The following is a 22,157-nucleotide window of genomic DNA, read 5'->3' as shown; positions in this document are numbered from 1 at the left end:
AATGTGGACGATATTTTACACATTTTGATTTTCACATGTCTTCAGATTATAGCTATTTTGATCAGTATCCTAATTTCAATTTCTCATCTGATTTGTCTGTGTCTGCAGTTTTGGGACTCTCACGTGTTCACAGGCTTACTATTTTAACTGAGCTTCTCAGGTGCTTCCCAAGATTAAGGTGCAAAGGATTTTTACTCAGGTTGAAGGAATAAATAAAATACAATTAGTAAAAATTCTATAACTATGCTTCACAAGTTATTAGGAGCTAGTGTATATAGTGATTCTGTCTTGTCATAAGATCCATCACGCCATGTGCAAATCCACTCTGAAAGGACTGATTTTAATGATAGCATCAAGTGGCTGTAGGTTTGGTGTGTCTCAGTGACTTCCTACAGTTACAATAAAGCAGTTGTGTTGGCCCAACATGGGACATGGAGTCTTGTAAACTGATACTCTTCTGTCTGTTAATGCCCCTCCTGTAAAATGGGATGTTGAATAATGCAGAAATGTTAATTTTAAAAATTAAGCTAAAAGGATATGAAGACTGTGACAAATTGAATGGAGGTCCATGTGCACTGTTACGCCAGTCTCAGGGAAGAATAATCCTATGCCAAATATATTTTTGTGCTGTATAGTAAGATTTTAAAGTGGGTATTCTTCAGAAGAGCAGTCTGCTACACTTATAATACCACACTAGGCTCCTTTAACACCTGTGGAGACCGTGTTCTGTGATTACCATTAAAGAGCCTTTATCTGTTAGGAGTTAGCACATTATGGTATGTGAGATATCACAGATATTTGTTAGTCTTGGTGTAGAAATAGTATTGTGCTATTTCAGGTGCTGCTGTGTACAACACTCTAATAGAAATGACTCCAAATCTTTATTCTGCATTTGTAAGCCCCAGTCACAGAGCTATCTGAGACACAGGCCTGCTCCCAGCTTCCCCTATTATTCGTTAATTGCTGCCACCAGCTCGTACAGGAAGTTTCTTGATTGAAAAATTTCCAAAGGGAAAGGAAAGCCTGTGCCACTGGTTAGATGGGAAAGTGGTACATGAGACAAAACTATGGAAAGATCCTTGGTGGAAGGTAAATCCACTGTGGTCATGCAGCCACTGTGTACTGGCAAAGCACAGTGGAGAGTGCATCCAAGAAGGGCATGTGTTCATCTAATGTTTGCAACGTCGATGTCAATATTATCAAAGAATAAAATAAAAGAAACATTAGAAAACATGCAGGTTTACATTTAGCAGCTGCAAAAATTATTTTTCAGCCATTGCTAGATTATTTTACTGTGTTTATTAAATAGATATTTGCCCTTAGTTACAAATAAACTAATTTGTAAATTGTAGGAGTTGGTATTTTTGCTCCTAGATAAAATAACAGAGTATTTCTCAGCACCTAGAGTGATAAAAACACTTTACAAAAATTTCACAGGTTTTATGCAGAAATAAATAAAGCATATCTGTACAATACTTCTTACTTTTTGTAATAAGATACCTGATAATTTCTGTTGGTAAATTTCTCCCCTTTTTTTGTTTTTGACCCTGGGCTAAATTCAGCTCACTGACTACACTGAAATCATTCCGGACTGAAATTGGTATAAACTAAACATAGTTCTTTCATTCAGTCACACAAAATGCTAGGAAAGAGGTTTTAAACAAAACCAATTTGAAATACCTGAACAACATGCTGTTGATAAAAAAAAATCTCAGATAGATACTCCTGGATTTACTGAAATATTTTAGTTTCTACTATATCAGATGGCTCATGTTATTTTCATGAGTAGCACCAACTGTATTATCTTCAGCAGCTACAGGAAATGAATCACCTCTAGGCATTTCCCTGGTTGAATATTTACTATTGGATAAATATAGCTAGTCACCAGCACTTTGGGAACCTTCGTGAAGTGTAAAGTTCCCTACCAAATTAGAACATGACAATAATAAAAAGCTTTGTGTTTTTAATTGTTCACTACCTCCTCCGCCCATATTGCTGTCATTTTTCTGTTTTGCTCTTGTTACTCCCAATTGCTAGAAATGCTATAACCTCTATTTGGCCAGAAGTGACAAGGCTTCATTCCATCCCCTCAGAAAAGTGGAAGTTTTGCCTTTTACTTTCATAAAAGTAGAGCTGAGACAAGCATAAGTTTCTAGTGACATGGTTTTCCTGGAGGTTGGCAGATTACCAATGCATATTTTCATTCTCCCTTTGTGACCAAAACTTCCGTAAAGCCAAGCCACTTCCAAACTGATAAAATCAAACCTTGCTTACCAATGCAATAAAACTCTTCATTTTTCAAGGAGAAGTTTGAAAGGATTATAACAGTTTCTGTTCATTTTGCAGATCAGTTTCCAAGCATGTCTCAGAATGGATCATGCAGACCTGCCCAGTATCCTCACTCTGACCTCTCCCCAATTCTGTCTAGTGGAGACTCAGATTTAGCCAGTCCACTTCTCCAAACTAATGTCCACATTGACATCAGTGCCTTAAATCCTGACCTGGTCAAAGAAGTGCAGCATGTGGTTATTGGTGCTGACAGTCTGATTGTGCACTTCAGTGAAGTAATAGGAAGAGGTGGGTACTGCAACTCTTACATTGCAAACTGCTCCTTTTTTTGCACACCTACTCATTATAAACCATTCTGAATAAGGTGTCTACACAGAGATTTTTATCAAGCTCTTTAGCTCTTATAGCATTGCATGCTATGCACTGAATCAAGGGGGAATGAAGGGCCTTTCCTTTAAAGTCAGTGCATATGATCATTTGGAGAAGACACCATCAGGAGGAAGGAGACTGCCAGCTAATGAGGCTCTTTGGAACCCATGGATTTGCTGGTCCCCTTCCAACTGCCTCACTCTCACCCTTTTCCAGGCTACAGAAAGCTCAGCCAGGGCTTCTGATCCATGAGGCTGTGGTATGGGAGTGAATCCGCTGCAGAACATTATGTGAAACCTAAGGCACACACCTGCAAGTCAGGGGATGCCGAGGCAGAAACACAAGTGACCTTAAACTTGGGTGACACAGGAGACTCCTGCAGCCATTAGAGTATGCAGTAAAAGTCCCCGTGGCCCAGGTGAAATGCCCACACTCCTTTTCCCTCCTCAAGTTTCCACGAGCTCTGAGGAATTTGCTGCTTGTTTCCTCCCAGCAAATGCTCTTCATATCACCTCATTCCTCTCATGCCAGCTGCAGAAATATGCAGCTCCTGATTCCCTTCCCCTTAGTTTTGTCCCTGATTTAGAAAGTCTCCTATTTTTCTAAATTTCTCTCATCACTCCTATTCCTCTACATCTTCATAAGCAAGTTCCCTTCACCTTTCATAGCCCAAGGCAGTATTTCTGTTAGGGACATTTTTAAACTCTGTATGATTTAGTACCTATTAGTAACCAGAATACAAACTGGATTTTCAGTTTTACAGATCGTGCATGAGAGGTCTCTTGTTGAGTATCAGAATACTGATAAAAATTGGCTATAAATTATATTCTTAATGACTCTTCTGCACGATAAGAGCCACAAATCAGACAAACAGTCAGTGTGTTTTACTTCTATGTATTACACTTCATCATCCCCAAAGCAAGGGTGGGCCTTTTTCTTTTCTTTTTTGTTTTGGAAAACTCCAAGTAATTTCCCATTTTTTAAATGTTGAAAAATATCTGGAATGACACAAAGATAATTAACCACTTTAAATTTTCTCCTTTCTAACCAGAAATGGGCCAAACCCTAAAATATTTTAGACACACCCAATCCAAGCTTTCGGATCTGTGGTCTGATGGGATTTTTAGTTGCTTTTATAAAACAAACTTTGGATTAATTTTACCTCAAGCCAAAAGCAACGCCAACTGAGCTCTGACCAGAGCTTATGACTGGAATGTAGTAAAATTAATCAGATAGTCTTGTTCTCTGTAGAACTCACACTTAAGAAAAAAATAGTTTGCTTTCTAACTGCAAATATTAGTATTTTTAAAGTGTCCAGTAAAGAGTTCATCTGTGAAAGAAAGCTACAACTGCACGTAGATAGTTTGATTTAGAGAAATTAATGCATGAGCCTGGAGCTCAAACTTCACTGTTTCCTAAACTGGTAAACCTGACTTCTTATAGGAAGTTTTGGTAGACAACATCGTTTGCTTAGCAAGAAAGCACAGGATTTCTGTGTCCCTGGCAGTTCATTTCACTGCTTAGACTATGAGAAAGAAGGCAAATTTTGTTCAGCATCTTTTAGTGATATTTTATACTTGGAACTAAGCCGTAGAAAAAACTGCCAAGTGGTGTCATCAGTCTGTGATCAGTAGAGCAACTCCCAAACCATCCACGGCCAACACATCACTTTTAACATTCAACATTTTCCATGGAATAGCAAGACCTGAGCGACTGTAATCCCAGAGTGGCTGTCCTTTCCATCAGATGCATCAAGTTTGTACAGTCCAGTGGACCACTTAGCACGGGCTTGCAGATCACTGGGAACCACCAATCCAGTGGTCATGTCAGCTCCTAACTGCTCCCTGTGCCTTCCAGGTGTCCTCCTTCAACACCTGTGTCACAGGAGAAGATGGTGGGAATGGGCTGACATGGGTTTTGTGTGCATAGTCATTACAGGAAAATGAAATATTTGTGGCGCCAGCTTAGTCATTATTTATACTCTCCATTTAGGTCAAGAAATACCAATTATGCTGCAAATAGAGTTTTCATTTTATGCAGTGGTGGTTTTATGTAATGGCGATTTTATGAATGGTGGTTTTATGTAATGGTCCAATTCCATTAATTTTAATATGTTAGTTAGGAAGTATATATTACAAGTGTTGGGAATTGGACAGAAATGGAGTGTGATCACTAACTTACAGTATAATTGCTACCCAGTAGAAAATACCAGAAAGCTAATTTTACTTCTTAAAGCTAATATTGCTTACTTTTTTACACAGGACATTTTGGCTGTGTGTACCATGGGACATTGCTGGATAATGATAGCAGGAAAATTCATTGTGCTGTGAAGTCACTGAATAGTGAGTTACATGTTTAATAGTGAGACATTACTATTAATTCCAAAGATAACTGGGGTGAACCAATAAATTCCAGTGAAGTATACATTCAGAAACAAAGATTCTTAGTTGCAGCTGAATCAGATTTATCTTTGGAGCAATTCCAGTTACTTCAGATTACCAGAACACATTGGCATATATTTTTACATCAAATAAAATGTCCATATATTTCCTCTACAAGGAAAAGAACACTGGAAAATAAGGGAAAGGTAGCATCATTTTTTATTCTACTGAGTCCTGAAGATTTGGGTTTGGAAGTTAAATTGCTGAAGAGTGGGCAAAGCTGCTGGAAAAACAGGAAGATAGTATAACAACATTTATTAAGGACTTTACTCAAGTGTTGTTATTCAATTTTAAATGATTCAAAATAAGAAATGGAGAAACAGAATTAAAATCACCATCAGCCTATATTTGGTCATTGTAGGAAAACCAATGCACATAACCTGGTTGCAATGTGGGAGGTGGAGAGCATGTTTGTAGTCTCTCATTATCACTTTGTTGTGCAATGACATGTTGTAGAGAAATGAACCCTAGTTTGTTTCTGTTTCTTTTAATTAACTCCTTTTATTACTGGATTTCTCAGGGATTACAGACCTGGAAGAAGTAGCGCAGTTTCTGAAAGAAGGAATAATCATGAAAGATTTCACTCATCCCAATGTTCTGTCACTCTTGGGAATCTGTTTGCCCAATGAAGGATCCCCATTAGTTGTTCTTCCATACATGAAACATGGAGATCTTCGAAACTTCATTAGGAATGAGACTCACGTAAGTACCTGGTGAGGTAGAAGTGGTGATGCGAGTCTGGCCACGCCCTGCTCCAACACCACACATCACAAGCTCTCATAATTACATTACGTCTGCGACTTGCTGCTCTTACTACACCTTAACCTTTAGCACTTGCTTGGTCTGGCATCAAGCCCAGCCACAGCACTGCCACGCCTTCCCTTCCCCCTCTAATTCCTCTCTAGAATGTTTCCCAGAAATTATCAGCAATAAGTATTTCTCATTTCCCATCCATAAGCCTCTTTATAAACAAATGCATTTATGAGACCTGCGTCCAGGGGCCCAATCATCTGATGGTTAAACTGGCACATCTCTGTTGACTTTAGCACAGCTGAGCCAGTCGTCAACATCTGCTCTTCCAGCTCCTAGGTAAAGGAACTCCATATCCCGCTAGTGTCACAGTCCGTTTATTATCAATATTTTTTCTTCCTATCTTAAGAAGGAAAAGCGGGAACTGTTACATAAACTATGAGTACTCTCTTATCAGCAATCTTCCCCATTTTCATTGAAAGACTGTAGATTCCTCAAATGTGCCTCACTGCTTTCTCCCAAGGAGGAGACTGCAGATCTTATCTCAGGCAGTGTAAGCATTTATGCTTTGCACTGCAGTATTTCATCTATTTCACAGTGTTAGGACAATACAAAGTGACTTCTGAGCCAATAGGATTTTGTCCTTGCTTTTATGGCAATCAGCAATACCCAGCATCATTTTTAAAAAAATGCATTTCGAGAAATTTTTGGAGGAGTTTGGCTTTCTGAGTCCAGGACCTGCTCCCATTTCAGCTCCTTTCATTCTACAAGCACTAGGGCCGTTGTTTGCAAATAGTGCCACAGTCCTTTCTGAAATAAATAGAATGACCACAGTTGAATCAGATTGTTCCACAGAAGAAAATTATAACGAGCAATGTCAAAACCACAAAAAACTGTAGGATCCTTACTGTTACATAACAAGTCATATGATTGCCATAAAAGATTTACAGGTTTATGTTTATATTTACTTTGATATTTAACATTTTGAGTATCACCATGTAGGCAAGCAGAAAGAGTTAACAATCATTGCCAAAAATCTTTCTCTGGTAGCTGCTAAGGTCTCATTTGCCTTTTTCATGACATCATACTGATGCACCTGTTTTGTCCCAAATAGGGCTTTTTCTTCTTGGTCATCTCCAGCTGATGAGCTCTATGTTCATAGTTCCACTGAGTTACATGCTGTCACTCTTAAGTCCACATATGTGAATTTTGTATATCATCTGTGATGCTGAGGTTTCAGCATACGGTTCCACTTCCCAGGCCAGGTTATGCGGCTTATGCTGCAAATTCTGCTCTTCTGGAGACTGTCAGCTCTTTCGTTTTCCTATAGTGTGTTTTCTCACTGGGGGTAAGAAGTTGATGTAAACTTTAACCAGTTTCACTACAAGCACCAACCTTTCTCGATCATTCTGGTGGCAGGAGAGATGTGTAAAACCTAAAGAGTCACAGCATAAAGCAGTCTGATCCTTAAGCTTCTGCATTCATTTTATCATAAATGTTTGTATTTTACAGAATCCAACAGTAAAAGATTTAATTGGATTTGGCCTTCAGGTTGCAAAAGGAATGAAATACCTTGCAAGTAAAAAGTTTGTCCATAGAGATTTGGCAGCGAGAAACTGTATGTAAGTACAAACTTCTACTTTCAGCCACATTACGATACTCTTCTGTGTAAAACAGTGAGATGGGATAAACTGAAGTTTCCAGGATTCTGCTATTTTTTTGTCACAAGATGGTGGTTTTTTCATTGCTCTGCAATTATATTGATGTTTTTCTTGCATTATGATGAGCTACTCATCTTGCTAAGGGCTCATTTCTTACACATAAGCTTTTTTTGAGTGTGAGAAATAAGAAAGCTGAGGTCAAAATCATTGGTTAGAGTTTAAAAGGCATCTCCTAAGGGAAGTTAAACTGCTGTTGTCTCAACTTGCTGTGCTTCCACCCAGCCTCTTCAGAAGCAGCATGTCTCTGCTGCCACACCTATCCAGGAGGGAGAGGAGCACAGGGGAGCTTTGTGAGAAAAACAGGAACACTAAGAAATACCAGTGAGACCTCTTGACAGTAGTCTTTCATTACATGAGTATGAGCTTACTTTGGCTCAACTAGGCACACAAATTAACATTCAAAGAATCTTACTAGTGTCTGGGAAGCCAGACAGTTCAGTTCCCACAAAGACGAACTGATACAGGAGTTGCCAATATGATTATGCTGATTTATCACTGATGTTGTGAATTAATGAGGCAGAGCCTTAAACATTAAAGTTTATTTTTAGTACATCATAAACTGGAATTCTGACTGCAAAAAGGTCATTAACCTGTGACATCAGATATCTTATTCTTTTTTCAAGGGTGCACACCTGTGCAGCTGAATAGCCTCTGAGAAAGAACATTTTCTTACAGGTATTGGGTTTTTTAAGGGATGAAAAAAGCCACAAGCAGATTTTCAGATTTCCTAAGAAGAAATGCATCGGGTTACTGAACGAAAGACCTAGTTCATCTAATGAAAGTCCAAATAGTGGCAGCAGGACATTCCTCTTGGCCTACTGTCTCTTCCTTGGGTGAGGAAGGAGCAGCTTTCAGGATGTCTCACATGAACACTGAATGACTCCTTTTGTACTTCCATATGGATAAGCACTTCAGAGCCTGGAGAGCTGCTGCCTTAAGACCCACTTTCTCCAGTGGCCGTTTGCCATCCAACACTCAGTATAGGCCCTGCTACAGTGGTGATGTCTATCAGAAAGGAAGCCAGCATGCATATATAGTCCTCAGGGACTCTTAACTCTATTCTACTATTCTGGAAGAGGTGCAGGAACATGCTATGGCATAAATTGTTTCCTGTTGAACCATCAAAGTTCCTTCCTACTCCCTTCATCAGATCAAGTTACATCAGTACATCAGTAAAAGCATCAGTAAATACAGCAGATGGTTCTGTCCCATGCACTGGGACTTCAACAGACCAGAGCTGTCCAGACAGAAACCTCATAAATTCAAGACAGGGAAATGTCACGTGTAGACACTGAGAGAGACAGGATCATTTAGCCTAGAGAAGGTTCAAAGAGATCTTATCCATATATATAAATACCTAATATGGTGGATTAAAAAAGAGGAAGCCAGATTCTTCTAAGTGGTTCCCAAGGACAGGCAGCAGGCACAAACTGAAATAGGGAAAATTGCATTTAAACATAGTAATGTTTTTATTGTACGGATGACTGAACAGTGGCCCAGGTTGCCAGAGAGGTAGTGGAGTCCTTATCCTTGCAGATATCAAAACCCACCTGGTTCCGAGCAACCTGTGGTAGGGGAACCCTGCTTTGAGCAGGGAAGATAGTGGTGAGCTAAATGATCTTCAGGGGCCCCTTCCAACCACAGCACACTGTGACTGTGTGATGCTGTAAAGAAGCCCAAAAAGAAGTGTTTGCTGTGACCAGGTCTGTACATGTAAAGAAGGATAGGCTTGAAAATGCCAACACCCATGCTCTGTTTGTGACAATGACACCACTTATCAGGACAAATACCAAGCTTGGGAGAAGCAAAGCTAAGGAGGTCTTCTGGTATGGCTAAGCTGTAACCCCAACAGAACTTTTGTTATGCTGTCATTTTCTCATAGAACAAACACTAAACTCATCCTTAATTACAGGACTACATTATTACATAAAGGCAGTCACTGAGATAATGATGGATCTCTCCTTATCAAAATTGAGATTAAGTAGGAAAGGTGGTGCATTGATTTGAAATTAAAATGAGCAACTTTTAAGGATACAGAAGAAAAAACAGCTGTGGAAGTAATGATGTAGAACTCCATCAGGATGTACAGGCTATTAGCAAAAATCTTTTTATACATAGCAATTGTTTTAAAATAACTGTAATTCAAATTGCATAATCAAAACAATATCAGTCATTTCCTGAGTTCATTCACTGTGTTAAATGGGTGTCAAATATACTTTGCTGCACTTTTGTTTCAATGTTACATTAGTTCATAGATCCCACATAAAGTACTGCCATCCAAAGTCACAGTCTCAAAAATTCAAGTCAGTCATTATAATCCACTAACATGGTAAATCTTGCCTGCTCAGTTGCAAATAATACCTTTTGTCATTTCTCTAGGTTGGATGAAAAATTCACTGTCAAGGTTGCTGATTTTGGTCTTGCTAGAGATGTCTATGATAAAGAATACTACAGTGTGCACAATAAAACAGGAGCTAAACTGCCAGTGAAATGGATGGCTTTAGAAAGTTTACAAACTCAGAAGTTCACAACGAAGTCAGATGTGGTAATGTACAAACGTATTTGTATCACCTATTTATTTCTTTTATATTGCCTGAGGCATCTTTCTAATATTTAGTTAATGGAACAACTCCAAATCTTATATTTGAATCTAGCTTTTGTTCACATAAGAATAAAAGATTCTTTCTACATCCAGAAAGCATATTTGTCCCAATCACTAAGCAAGAAGTTGTTGACCTGATTGTATCTTACTGCTCAGGAAAGAATTAAGAGTTTAACCCTGTTCCAAGGGAAACTAAGGACATTCCAAGAAGCCAGGTTGGAGCCCCTATAGCTCCCCTGCTATAGGAGGGGCTCTGGAAACTTGACAGAACAGGCTAACTTGGAGACTCGTAAAAGTTAATAGTTCTCCAAAATACTTTATTTGCTTCATAAAGAATTACTGGCTGCCTACAGCAATCTCAAGTATTACCTGGCCATTTTTGAAGAAAAAAAAGTTACAATGAAGTTAGTTGGCTGGATTGCTTTGTATTTTAGCTCTCCATTCAATTCAGATTCAGACTGACCTGTGATACATAGGATTTTCACCATGTATATTGTCTTTAGCACGTATTTACACAGAGTTAGTCAGATCATCAGTTCATGTAAATTGGCAGAACTCCATTAACCTCAAAAGTGGTCTGCCAATTTATATCAGCAAAGTAGCAGGCCTATAGGCTTTTATATTCTTTCATTTACTTAGTTGAGATTCTCTGGCTCTTATTTAAGTGGCTCCTCAAGTCTCTACAGCATTTATTAGTCCACTTAAAAGAAAGCTGAGTGCAGTAAAACAACTTTTCAAAGGGAAAACCCATGCACTTGAATGCTTAAATCTCTCAGACCATTTTCTAAAACAAGAATGTAAAGCCCTCCAACCCTTTAACTTTTTATTTATTTATTTATTTGTTTGTTTTCTTAGTGGTCCTTTGGTGTATTATTATGGGAACTTATGACACGAGGGGCACCACCTTATCCTGATGTAAATTCTTTTGATATAACTGTTTACTTACTACAAGGAAGAAGGCTGCTGCAACCTGAATACTGCCCTGATCCACTGTAAGTAAATAGTTTGCAAAGGCTTCTGCAAATGCCAGTGATTCTATAGTACTATAGTAACTGAGGCTGTGGGAGGAAAGAGAGTTGGGGTTTTTTTCTTTATATGTGATTTCATAATTGAACACTTCTTTTATTTGAATGGCAGGTATGAAGTCATGCTGAAGTGCTGGCATCCGAAACCTGAGATGCGTCCAGCATTTTCTGAACTTGTTTCAAAAATATCAACAATCTTCTCCACTTTTATTGGGGAACACTATGTTCATGTCAATGCTACTTATGTCAATGTGAAGAGCATTGCTCCCTATCCTTCTCTTCTATCATCACAAGACAACACAGACATGGATGTTGACACATGATGGGTATGTCTGAAATTAAGGAAAATCCATTCTTAGTTGTATGAACAAAGAGCAAAACATTTTGTCCACTAGTTTTTACTGCCCTACTGGTCTTTGTGAGAACACTGTTGCACATGTTTATGTTGTTGCCCAAGTTGCACTAGTACAAGGACACGATATCATATTGTTTAAGGATACAGGATTCCATAAACCAACACAGTAATTTCCGAGTATTTGGAGAACGCCATCAATTTACCAAATGGAAATGTGGTGTGCTACCATCCAGAGCTGGTTCCCACAAACTGTCATTAATGTGTGCTCAGACCCAAGAACAAATGCCATGAAAGCAGAATATCAATCAGTATGGCTGGAAGGACTGTTACTGTGCATGTACTTTAGGATAATGAGCAGTGCAAAAACGGTTTGCACACAAAAGAAATGCAATGAGAATAACAAGAGTTTAAAATGTATTTTCATCCCACATGGGGCAAACTTTGGATTTTTGAACTACATCAACAAGGTTTCAAAGAACCTAGGCAGCCAAGATAGCCAGCCTCATGGTTTCTTAACAGAAATCAAAATCAAGAAATGGTGTGCAGTAAAATAAGTATAGAAAAGTATGATTGAGTAAGCACTGGGTGACGAAGTCCAAGACAACACTGGAACTGAACATGGCAAGGGATGCAAAGAATAACAGAAAGGGCTTCTACAGGTACATTAATCGGAAAAGTAAAGCCAAAGAAGGTGTTCCCCCTCTGTTAAACAATGCTGGTGGACGAGGAGAAGTCTGAGGTACTTAACTTTCTTTCCTCAGTCTTCAGTGGCAACATCTCTTCCCACACCTCTTGAATGGATGGACAACGGGATGAGGACTGGGAGAGCAAAGCCCCTCCTACTGTAAACAAAGACCAGGTTCATGACCACCCAGGGGACCAGAATGTGCACAAGTCTATGGGACCTGATGAAATGTATCCCAGAGTCTGGAAGGAATTGGCTGATGCAGTTGCCAAGCTGCTCTCCATGATATTCAGTGTCATGGCAGTCAGGGAAAGTCACAGGTGACTGGAAAAAGGGGAACAGTGTACCTGTCTTTAAGAAGAGAACAAAGACCAGAGACCCCTGGGAACTACCAACCTCTCAGCCTCACCTCTGTGCCTGGGAAAGTCATGGAACACAACCTCATAGAAGGCACATGAAGGACAGAGTGGTCCTTCACTGGGATTCAAGACACCAGCACAGTTTCTCCAAGGGCAAATCCTGTCTGACCAGCTAGTGGCCTTTTATGATGGAGTGACTACACCAGTGAACAAGGGAAGGGCTACCAGCTATCATTTATCTGGGCTTCTGTAAAGCTTTTGCCATGGCCCCTTATCCCACGGGTAAGAAATTAGCTGGACAGTCACCTCCAGAGGATAGTGGTCAATGGCTCAGAGTCCCAATGGCCATCAGTGACAAGTGGTGTCCCTTCCCTCAGGGGTTTGCATTGGGACCAGTGTTATTTAATATCTTCATTAATGACATAGACAAAGGGCACGAGTGCACCCTCAGCAGATTTGCAGATGACACGGAGCTGAGCAGTGCAGTTGACACAATTGAAGGGTGGGATGCCATCCAGAGGCACCTGGACAAGCTCAAGAAGTGGGCTCATGGAAATGCCATGAGTTTTAACAGGACCAAATGCAAGGTGCTGCTGCTGGGTCAGGGCAGCCCTTGTATCACCACAGGCAGGGGGAGGAACAGATCCAGAGCAGCCCTGCCAAGAAGGACTTGGGGTGCATGAGAGGCTGGACATGAGCAGGCAAAGTGCCCTCCCAGCCCAGAAAGCCAATTGTATCCTGGGCTGCATCAGGAGCAGCATGGCCAGCTGCTCAAGGGAGGGGATTCTGCCCCACTGCTCCACTCTGCTGAGACCCCACCTGGAGTGCTGCATCCAGCTCTGGGGCCCCATCACAGGAAAGACATCAATCATCAACCATGATGATTAGAGAGTTGGAGCCCCTCTCCAGTGGGGAAAGGCTGGGAAATTGGGATTGTTTAGCCTGGAAGAGAGAAGGCTTTGGGGTGACCTAATTGTGGCCTCCCAGTACCTGAAGGGAACTTGCAGGAAAGACGGAACAAGACTATTTACAAAGGCATGTAGTGACAGAACAAGGTGGAATGAATTTAAACTGAAAGACAGTAGGTTTAAGTTAGATATGGGGGGAAAAGCTCTTTACTGTGAGGGTGGTGATGCACTGGAACAGGTTGTCCAGAGAAGTTGTGGATGCCCCATCCCTGGATTTTTCAACATTCATCAAGGTACCCACAACAGAGGGGCTGGATCTATATGATCTTCAAGGTCCCTTCTAACCTGGGCCACTCTATGATTCTGATTCTGCATCTTGCCAGTTCTCTGGTATAGTCAGACGGTACAAAAAACAAAAGGAAAATCATCTAGCTTAAAGCATTCCTAATGTCAACATTATTCCAACATTCAACCATTTCTTTGAGTCAAACAGTCTATAGCAACAGATCTCTTGCTGAAAAATGAAAAGCCTCCATTTCTTTCAATAAACAATGAATCACTCTGAGAATTAAAACTTGAAGGCTGCTGTCTGGTGAGTCACTTGGTGAGCAGCTGAAACCCTGCTACCTACCCTTGGGTGAAGCTACTGGCAAAGGTGAGTCAGGAGCAGAGGAGTTGCAGGAAGCCCTGATCTAAAAAGACACCACCATAAGCAGGCATATCAGTAACTACTTCATATCAGCCCTGAAGAGCAGAGAAGACTGATCAAAAGAAGAAATGGCTTTAGGCCCTCTTTACTCTCTTCTTGGATCACACAACCCAGTGAATTATCTACTTTTAATGCTAAGTTATGACCAGAGAAACAATTTTGAAAAGAGATAGTAAATGAAACTTTTATTCATTAGGGAAGAGTACTATAACTTAAGGGCAAACATCACATGTCATTTCTGTTCCTGTGGAATTCTGTGCATACTACTGTATAGTTTGTTTAGAATAGGATAGAACTGGGTTTGCTGGTGTAAACACATAAAGTATTCTATTTTTATATTAAAAAAAAGTTTATTTTTAATGACATTTACAAAGTTTGGTTAGGCCACAAAATACTGCACTGTGAACATTTCAGAAAACGTATGTCAATGTACATGATTCATAAATTGTAGCAACCTTAAGAAATACTGTGTAAATATTAAAAAGGAAAAGAACTGACTGTAAACAGACTCCACCCTAAGTATAATATCTCCATTGCTGCAGGCCAACCATTTTAAGATCTTCAAAGAGACGTAATGCAGATAAAGAACTGATATAAGGGAGATATATTGTTCTTGGGAGACTGTGTTATAACTGAAAGATTTATAATGAGGGCAGAGTGTGTAGGCAAGCTATGAGCAGATAATATTGTATTGTGTTTCATCACTACTTTCATTTCAGAAATGAACTTTCATGTCTGCTGAGAGTGATACTAATTGTAGATTGCTCAAGGACAAAAGGCTTTGCTGCAGGCAAAAAAAAATCATCTCTATGGTTGTTAAAACAGCTAAGGAAGTTTATGACACATAGATTTGGAGAAGTTACTCCAAACTTGTACGTACATGCTTGAGGAACGCTGCAATGTGAAACAGAGGACATTTTTACTATTTATGAACTTTTGCTTAATAAAGTTAATGTTGTGTCTGGGACACCTGTAAGAATATGTGATTCTGGTAAAGATTTGATGTTAGTAAGTTCATATATCTGCAAAGAGCTGAATGGTACTTATGTTTATAGTTGTTGTTATGACTGAATAAACATGTTATTGAAATGAATTCTTGTAATACTTTAAGTTCCTAGTGCTATAATTACTGTTCACATTGACTGTTAAACTGACAAGTCTGTCCATACGCTTTTTCTGACTAACATGGGAAGAGCAACCTGTGGAACTGGGGGAGGGGAAAAAACTCCGAAATCTAAAAATACAGAGCACACCAATAAATCAAACACACAGTTCATCAGCCTCCTAGCCATTATTATGTCAGAGAAAAATGCTGAATATTTGTTGTCAACAACTATGGCATAGTTCGTTTGAATAGCAAGCTTCTTGCCCAACCACAGGCTGTACCCATGCAGAGCCTTACAATTCTTGATGCACTTAGAGCTGGGGTGGCATTTGAAGCTTAGAATTTAGCTATCATAAGGAGTACCAACATGTCCCAACATGGATGGCAGCACTTGTTTGGTATCCAAGTCCCTAATCAGTTATGATCCACAAGAAATTTCAAGTACCTGAATCTGTGTCCCTCAGGGTCATCCATCCTGCATTTCATGTCTGCAAGGTGTTCTGTATCTGTGACACCTGAAGAAAAAAATCCGCAGGGCTCTTGGTTCTTCTAGAGCAAGAGGAGCCAGCCCCACCCTTCTCCCACACATTTCCTCCCAGTTACATGAGATGTCTCCCACTAAATTCACACGTTTCCTTTTGTGAGGAGTATTTTAAACGGGTACCTCTCAAACACTGCAATATACACTGTCCTGTGCCACTCTAAGTCAGACCCTACAAGCTTATTTCTCCAGTGTCTTATCTCAGGGGAACATTTTGTACTTAACTCACTCAAAAATATTTCAATGCATATCATTTCATTGGCAACAGGCTGAGCATGAGCCAGTGTGTGCCCAGGTGGCCAAGAAAGCCAGTGGCATCCGGGGTTGGACCAGAAGTGGTGTGGCCAGCAGGACCAGGGAAGTGATTCCTTTCCTGCACTTGGCACTGATTACTGTGAATGCTGTGTCCAGTTCTGGGCCCCCAGTTCAGGAGGCATGGTGGGATGTTGAAGTGTGTCCAGAGAAGGGCAATAAAGCTGGTGAAGGATCTGGAACACAAGTCCTGTGAGGAGCAGCTGAGGCAGATGGGGTTGTTTATCCTGGAGAAGAGAAGGCTCAGGGGAGACCTTATTGCTCTCTACAACCACCTGAAAGGAGGCTTTAGCCAGGTGGGGGGGTCAGTCTCTTCTCCCAGGGAACCAGCAACAGGACAAGAGGACACAGTCTTAAGCTGGGCCAGAGGAGGTTTAGGTTGGAAGATATTCTTCACAGAGGGTGATTGGGCATTGGAGTGGGGTGCCCAGGAAGGTGGTGAAGTTACTGTCCCTGGAGGTGTTTTAGAAAAGAATGGATGTGGCACTCAGTGCCATGGTCTAGTTGACAAAGTGGTATTAGGTCATAGGTTAGACTTGATGATTTCAAAGATCTCCAACCTAGTTAATTCTGTGATCTCAACTGATTAAAAACAGCATTTATATGCTCTTGTCATTTCGAAATATCAGGAAAACCCAGCATCAAAACACATTTTCTCCAGACACATTTACTTCTTAACAAAAGATATATATGCTCAGTTTCACCTCAAAGTATATTTGAGGGAAAAGTTCAGACTTGATGATCTCCAGAGGTCCCTTCTAACCCTAAAATATTCTTTTATTCTGTGAAAAAGGCATTGAAAATAGTAGCTAAGAACATTCTGCTATGTCACAAGACCAATCCATTTTTTCTATTCTAATTATTTATATTTCATTTATTTTCCAGTAAATGTTCAGGATTTCCCTGAAAAGTCAGTAAAAAATCTCCAAGATTTTAACACAGTCTGCAATTAATATCAGGGTCTTCAACCTAAACCAGCATAACACACAGTCAAATGATGGTCTGAACTTAAATACCAGATTTGTAACACATTCCTCTGATTACTTCTCATGATTTCTCAGGGATGCTATATATTGCATTTTTGAAAGGGTCAACAGAATCACAAGCTTCCCATGCTCAGTTTTTCATCCTAGTAATTTTCATCATACCAGGTACACAGTGTAGGAGATCTGCAGCTGACTTACACTGGCAGGCTTCCCACTGCAGGAATATTAACAGTGGATGAGGCCCATGGTCAAAACATTGCATAACAGATACCCTACACAAAAGCCAAGAGACTGAAAAACAGGGAGGGATATCCTCACCCCACAGAAATTTTCCTGTTGAGTTCACATCAACTCTTTGAGTGCATTATTAATTCAACCATTGAGAGTCATTTGCCTCTATTTAGGAAGATTTTTAATCCATTGAGAGTAACTTGCCTTTGTTAAGGAAGATTTTTCATATATCCAACAATATTAAAGGTTTCCAAAACAAAGGAAAATGGTACACAGTACCACTGGGTTGCTAAGGCTTAGCATATTGGTAATTTTCTGTCTCTGGTGTTAAAATCAGTCATGAAGAAGAGACCTACATGCTTAATGTAAATAAATTATGAGGTTGCAGCAGCAAAAACAGTACAGGTGAGAAACTGCAAAAGGGCCTCAAAATAATTTTATACCTAAAGATGAAACTCTCCCTTCAGAAATTTCATTTCTGGTATTTAGCCATAATACTGTATCAGAGGAAAGGGTCATAGCAGATAAATGAAATAGAAATCCTAATAGGTTTTTTACTCACTAAGCAAAACATCTATTCCTGAAAATTCCAATTTCCATTCTTTGTAACAAACAGGTCATGAACTGAGTATTCCGAGCATGAAAGAAAGACACAGAAAATCTTAGGATTGTGCCAATTTGATTAGTAAAAACATTTACAAGAAATTGTGATCTCACAGACAGCAGGGAGAACTCAAAACAACTTTATTGACTCAATAGACACCAGCCCGGTAGAAGTCAGTCTCTCATGCCAGACCTGTGCTCTGACACTAAACCCGAATTTTCCTTTTGCAATCCCCATACACCTGCTAACACTACAGGAGACTAAAGGAGACTCTGATTAAGATTAAGCACTTGTAGCCACTCCTGGGGGACAGAAGAAAAAATATTTCTCTTTTATAAGAAAATCTGCTTCTCTGGCTGCTGCTACTATTAATTTTGGTGCTTTCTTTTCAAGAGCCAGCAGCCTCCTCACTACACACAATGCCTGGGGAAAGACCCTCAGCAGAAGGTAAATCCTTGCCATATTCAGCCCAGGGAGACCCTCTGGTTTCCCTGTGTTTTTCTGCTCAGTAGTAAGTACCTTGATGCAGCCTGGTGCTGTCTGGAGGTTCATCACAATCTGCCGAACGTTTTCTTACATTCATTACAATTTGACAGGGCAGTCGTCCTTGTTTGGGCCTCTGAGGCTCTGTGCATTCCTACAAACGCCATGCATTAACATTTGCCAGGTTCTAATTATCAAGCAAACATTGAGACCCTCTCTGGCACAAATGACAGTTGAATATCCTCCTTTAGGATGTGAAAAGTGTTACTGCCAAAAACTTTAGGGTGCATGACCAAACATGGGCACCTCAGCTGCCAGGAGGCTGCAGCTCACTGGGGCAGTTGGCATGCTATGCAAGTGTGACAAAACTGAAGGCAAATGCTAAAAATAGAGTTTGAAGTTTAATTAGGAAGGAAAAAAGGCCTCCAAACAACAGTGGTATATTCTCTATCTAGTGTGGCTCAATATAAAATAAAGGCAATTTAAGAAAGACAGTGGGGCTGCAGCCTGAGCTCGTGGTAGGGAACTGATGGCAAACACATGGGAAGATGTGACAATAAATACACCCTCGTCAGCAAGTGGAACATAACAAGGAGTGTGTCACACCCAACTCCAATTGCATGTTATCAGTTTCTTTAAGCAAACCTTAGAAGAGAAGACTGCTACAGGAATGACAACCACCATCAGAAGTTAAAACACTTTCACCATGTGACTTCTGCGTTTGTAGAGAAATGTAATTAAATTAATGGCTTCTTCATTCATTGTCAGTTACTGGAAATGTATCTACTGAAATTACCTGGTCTATTAAATCACTAACTGTGCCTATGTGATTTATCTGCCACCTGGCCACAAGAACTGCAACAGCATTGAAACATTTCCCTCAAAGGTCAATAGCTCAATAATTGTAAAAATGCTCCAGCACTGCTGTGTTCTCCATTGAGCACAAAATTGTTGCAGCTATTGTCAGAATTTTCAAACAGTAGCTCTGAATCAGATGGGAAGAGGACAAAAAATTGTCAGGCCCATGCAGTTCCCATGAATCCTGCTACTAAAGTGATGAAAACAAACTCACCTCACATTGAAAGGTGTAACCTGAGCTGCTGTGTGAAATGCAGGTAAACAAAGGGCATCTATGTCAGAACTATTTCTACTTCTTTTTATGAATATTAAGTTTATTCAAAAATATCCTGAAAAAATGCCTGTACATCTGTAATAACAGTGATAAAATACATTTGCTAGGAATCTTATTATTAATTTGTATCAGCAGGGTTTTCTTACAACCATCACAAAAATTCAAAGTAAATTATTTTAAAATATGTTTAAATCTATGTCATATATCTAGGAGCTTCAAAGTGTATCTGCCAATTCCTTTGGATAAATTCAGGGAATTATTTTCTATTAGCCATTCTGGGCACCTTGAAATAGGTTTTCTGTCTTCTGAAAGCTGAGTTTGATTCAAGGGAAACTGATTTGGGGTTATTTGGCAGAAACTACATTTCTCTGCAGTACTTGAGGGTTCATCTGTCTGCCAAAACTGATCTGCCAAATACTTAGTCCTAGTCCCTGCCTCTAATGTCTTCACACTACCAAGAAGGCATCATGACATAGAGGTTCTGTGTACAAATACCTACCCAGTATTATTCTCTGTAGATAATTCCAATTAGGAAGACAAGGTCTGGATAGTGATGAACAATATGTTTATATCATTACTACTGTGATGAACAAATCATTATTGACACAGGACTTCTCCCAAGACTTCTTGTCAAAAGTCATTATAGTACTTAGCATAAAACTTTTGTAGTTATATATTTTACTGCCTAAAATAGTGAATGGTGTTAAAATAGTAACTTCATTGCAGGGAAAGTAGCATCCACGAAGGTTAATGGCCCATACTGAATAGCCAATAACAAATGTCTTTGCCTAATGAAATGCTTGGTTTAGATCATATTTTTCATATTGTGCTTCTGCACTAGTCTGCCAAGCAGATAGTATAAAACAGACTCCTGACTCATTCATAAAGTACAACATACAGGATCAACACTGGTATTTTCAACCTGAATTCAAATCAACAAGGTCTCATTTCAATGAAAAAAAAACAACAAAAACCAACCCATCAGACTTCATTCATCACCTGAAGGAGAATATAGAAACTTTGTCCATCATTCCTACTTTAAGCCACAATCGAGAAATTAGAGACTGCAAGAAAATCAAGGCATTTTACTGCTCAAGGTACCCAACACTATTTTCTACAAGTTTTATGCCACTCCTCCCCACCACTCACATTAATACCCCTAAATAGCTAGGTCAAATTTTATGAGGAGTAATTTTAAAAGCTGGAAGAGCTCTCTCTGGAAAAAAGCCATCTGTTTGAAGTGCTCAACTGCAAGATCTGAAACACTTCCCAGCATTTTTCCACTTCCCAGATGTACTGCAAGTTCCAAATATCTGAGCATAAAGTGACAGATTTGCACAGTTGCAAGAGAACTTCTGTTCAGTAGAAAAGCAGAACTGAGCAGTAAGCTGTCAGATACAGGGGATCTGAACAAGGAAGGCTGCTGCTTTGGCTTATCTATGTTTTGCAGTGCCAGTGTTGTGTTTTTCATGTATGTGAAAGGTATCCACAAATGCAGACACTTTGTTGTGCAGTGGGTTTTCTTTAGGTACAGATTGCATATATATCACATCTTCCCACAGAACCAAGCTACACTTAGAGAATATGAGAGATGTTCCTCAGTTCCTCAGTCATTTTTAACCTCAAGACAAGGGAAAACTGATAAAATGCTCTTGAAAAAGCATCAAATCCATGCTTCCTCTGTGATCAGCTAACATCAGTACACTGTTCAACATGAAGGTATTAACCAGTAATGCAGACCATAGCATACAGCTCAAAAATCAATCACTCTTAGGAAGACTTATTAAGGAAATTATTAGGAAAATTATTTGTGATTAGGAAATACTGAAAAATGCAGAAATGTCATCATAAAAGCGTCCTTGTTTCCAGAGAATTAGCAGAAAGGACTAATTTTGGAGATACGAGTTTTCCTTTATTATAATGAATACTACAACCTAGTTTGGAGAGAGTTCTTTTCATAAATATATTTCAAAGCACCTGCACAGAAATACACAGCTGGAAGACGTGTCAGGAGATTATTTGGTCCAACCCATGTCACTAAGATAAGGTGAACACACTTGGCAAACATTTGTCCAATATTTTCTTTTAAAAACTCACTTGTAAAAGCTACAAGGATTTCAAGGTTTCATTATCTGTATAGTGCAAAAAGTTCTCCTGGATTTCTTTTCTAAATCTTTCTTACTCAGTATGAGACCCATATCCTTCTTTTTGCCCCAACACTGGCTACATAGCCAACATACAACTATATACTAGATATAGGTTATCTATAGAAAAAATTTAAGCAAAGATGCTCCACCTTAATTTCTTTTTTCCTCAGATTTAAAAGTTCTTTTCATTCCTTAGTCACAGTCTTTATTTTCTTAACTGGTTCTTCCCAGTCTATCTTTATTTCTTTACTTCTGAAGTGTGGTGCCAAAGATAAACTTGGTACTCTCAAAATGTACCACTTTATAGAGTGATTAGGTCAGCGTTTGTGTTGCTCATGGCTAAATTAAGTCACCAATAATATAACCCAAGTTGCCTGGACAAACAACGTACTACAGCACATTA

At 39.5% G+C, this 22,157-nt stretch overlaps 1 protein-coding gene and 1 long non-coding RNA gene across 2 annotated transcripts in view; one reads left to right on the top strand and one right to left on the bottom strand.

The window, feature by feature from the left end:
* Positions 1 to 15,306, top strand: part of MET (MET proto-oncogene, receptor tyrosine kinase) — a 90,311-nt gene extending 75,005 nt beyond the window's left edge. The window contains exons 15-21 of the mRNA XM_088165448.1: positions 2,347 to 2,577; positions 4,920 to 5,000; positions 5,620 to 5,801; positions 7,362 to 7,471; positions 9,950 to 10,115; positions 11,028 to 11,164; positions 11,310 to 15,306. Of these exons, the coding sequence (XP_088021574.1) occupies positions 2,347 to 2,577; positions 4,920 to 5,000; positions 5,620 to 5,801; positions 7,362 to 7,471; positions 9,950 to 10,115; positions 11,028 to 11,164; positions 11,310 to 11,520 (1,118 nt within the window). The 3' untranslated portion in view covers positions 11,521 to 15,306. The remainder of the gene's footprint in view (positions 1 to 2,346; positions 2,578 to 4,919; positions 5,001 to 5,619; positions 5,802 to 7,361; positions 7,472 to 9,949; positions 10,116 to 11,027; positions 11,165 to 11,309) is intronic.
* Positions 1 to 22,157, bottom strand: part of LOC106862905 (uncharacterized) — a 77,684-nt gene that overhangs the window by 43,251 nt on the left and 12,276 nt on the right. The gene's annotated exons all lie outside the window — the stretch shown is intronic.

Source organism: Sturnus vulgaris, chromosome 5 (genome assembly GCF_052056855.1).
Source record: "Sturnus vulgaris isolate bStuVul1 chromosome 5, bStuVul1.hap1, whole genome shotgun sequence".
Taxonomy (NCBI): Eukaryota; Metazoa; Chordata; class Aves; order Passeriformes; family Sturnidae; genus Sturnus; species Sturnus vulgaris.
This window is presented reverse-complemented; position numbering and strand designations above follow the sequence as displayed.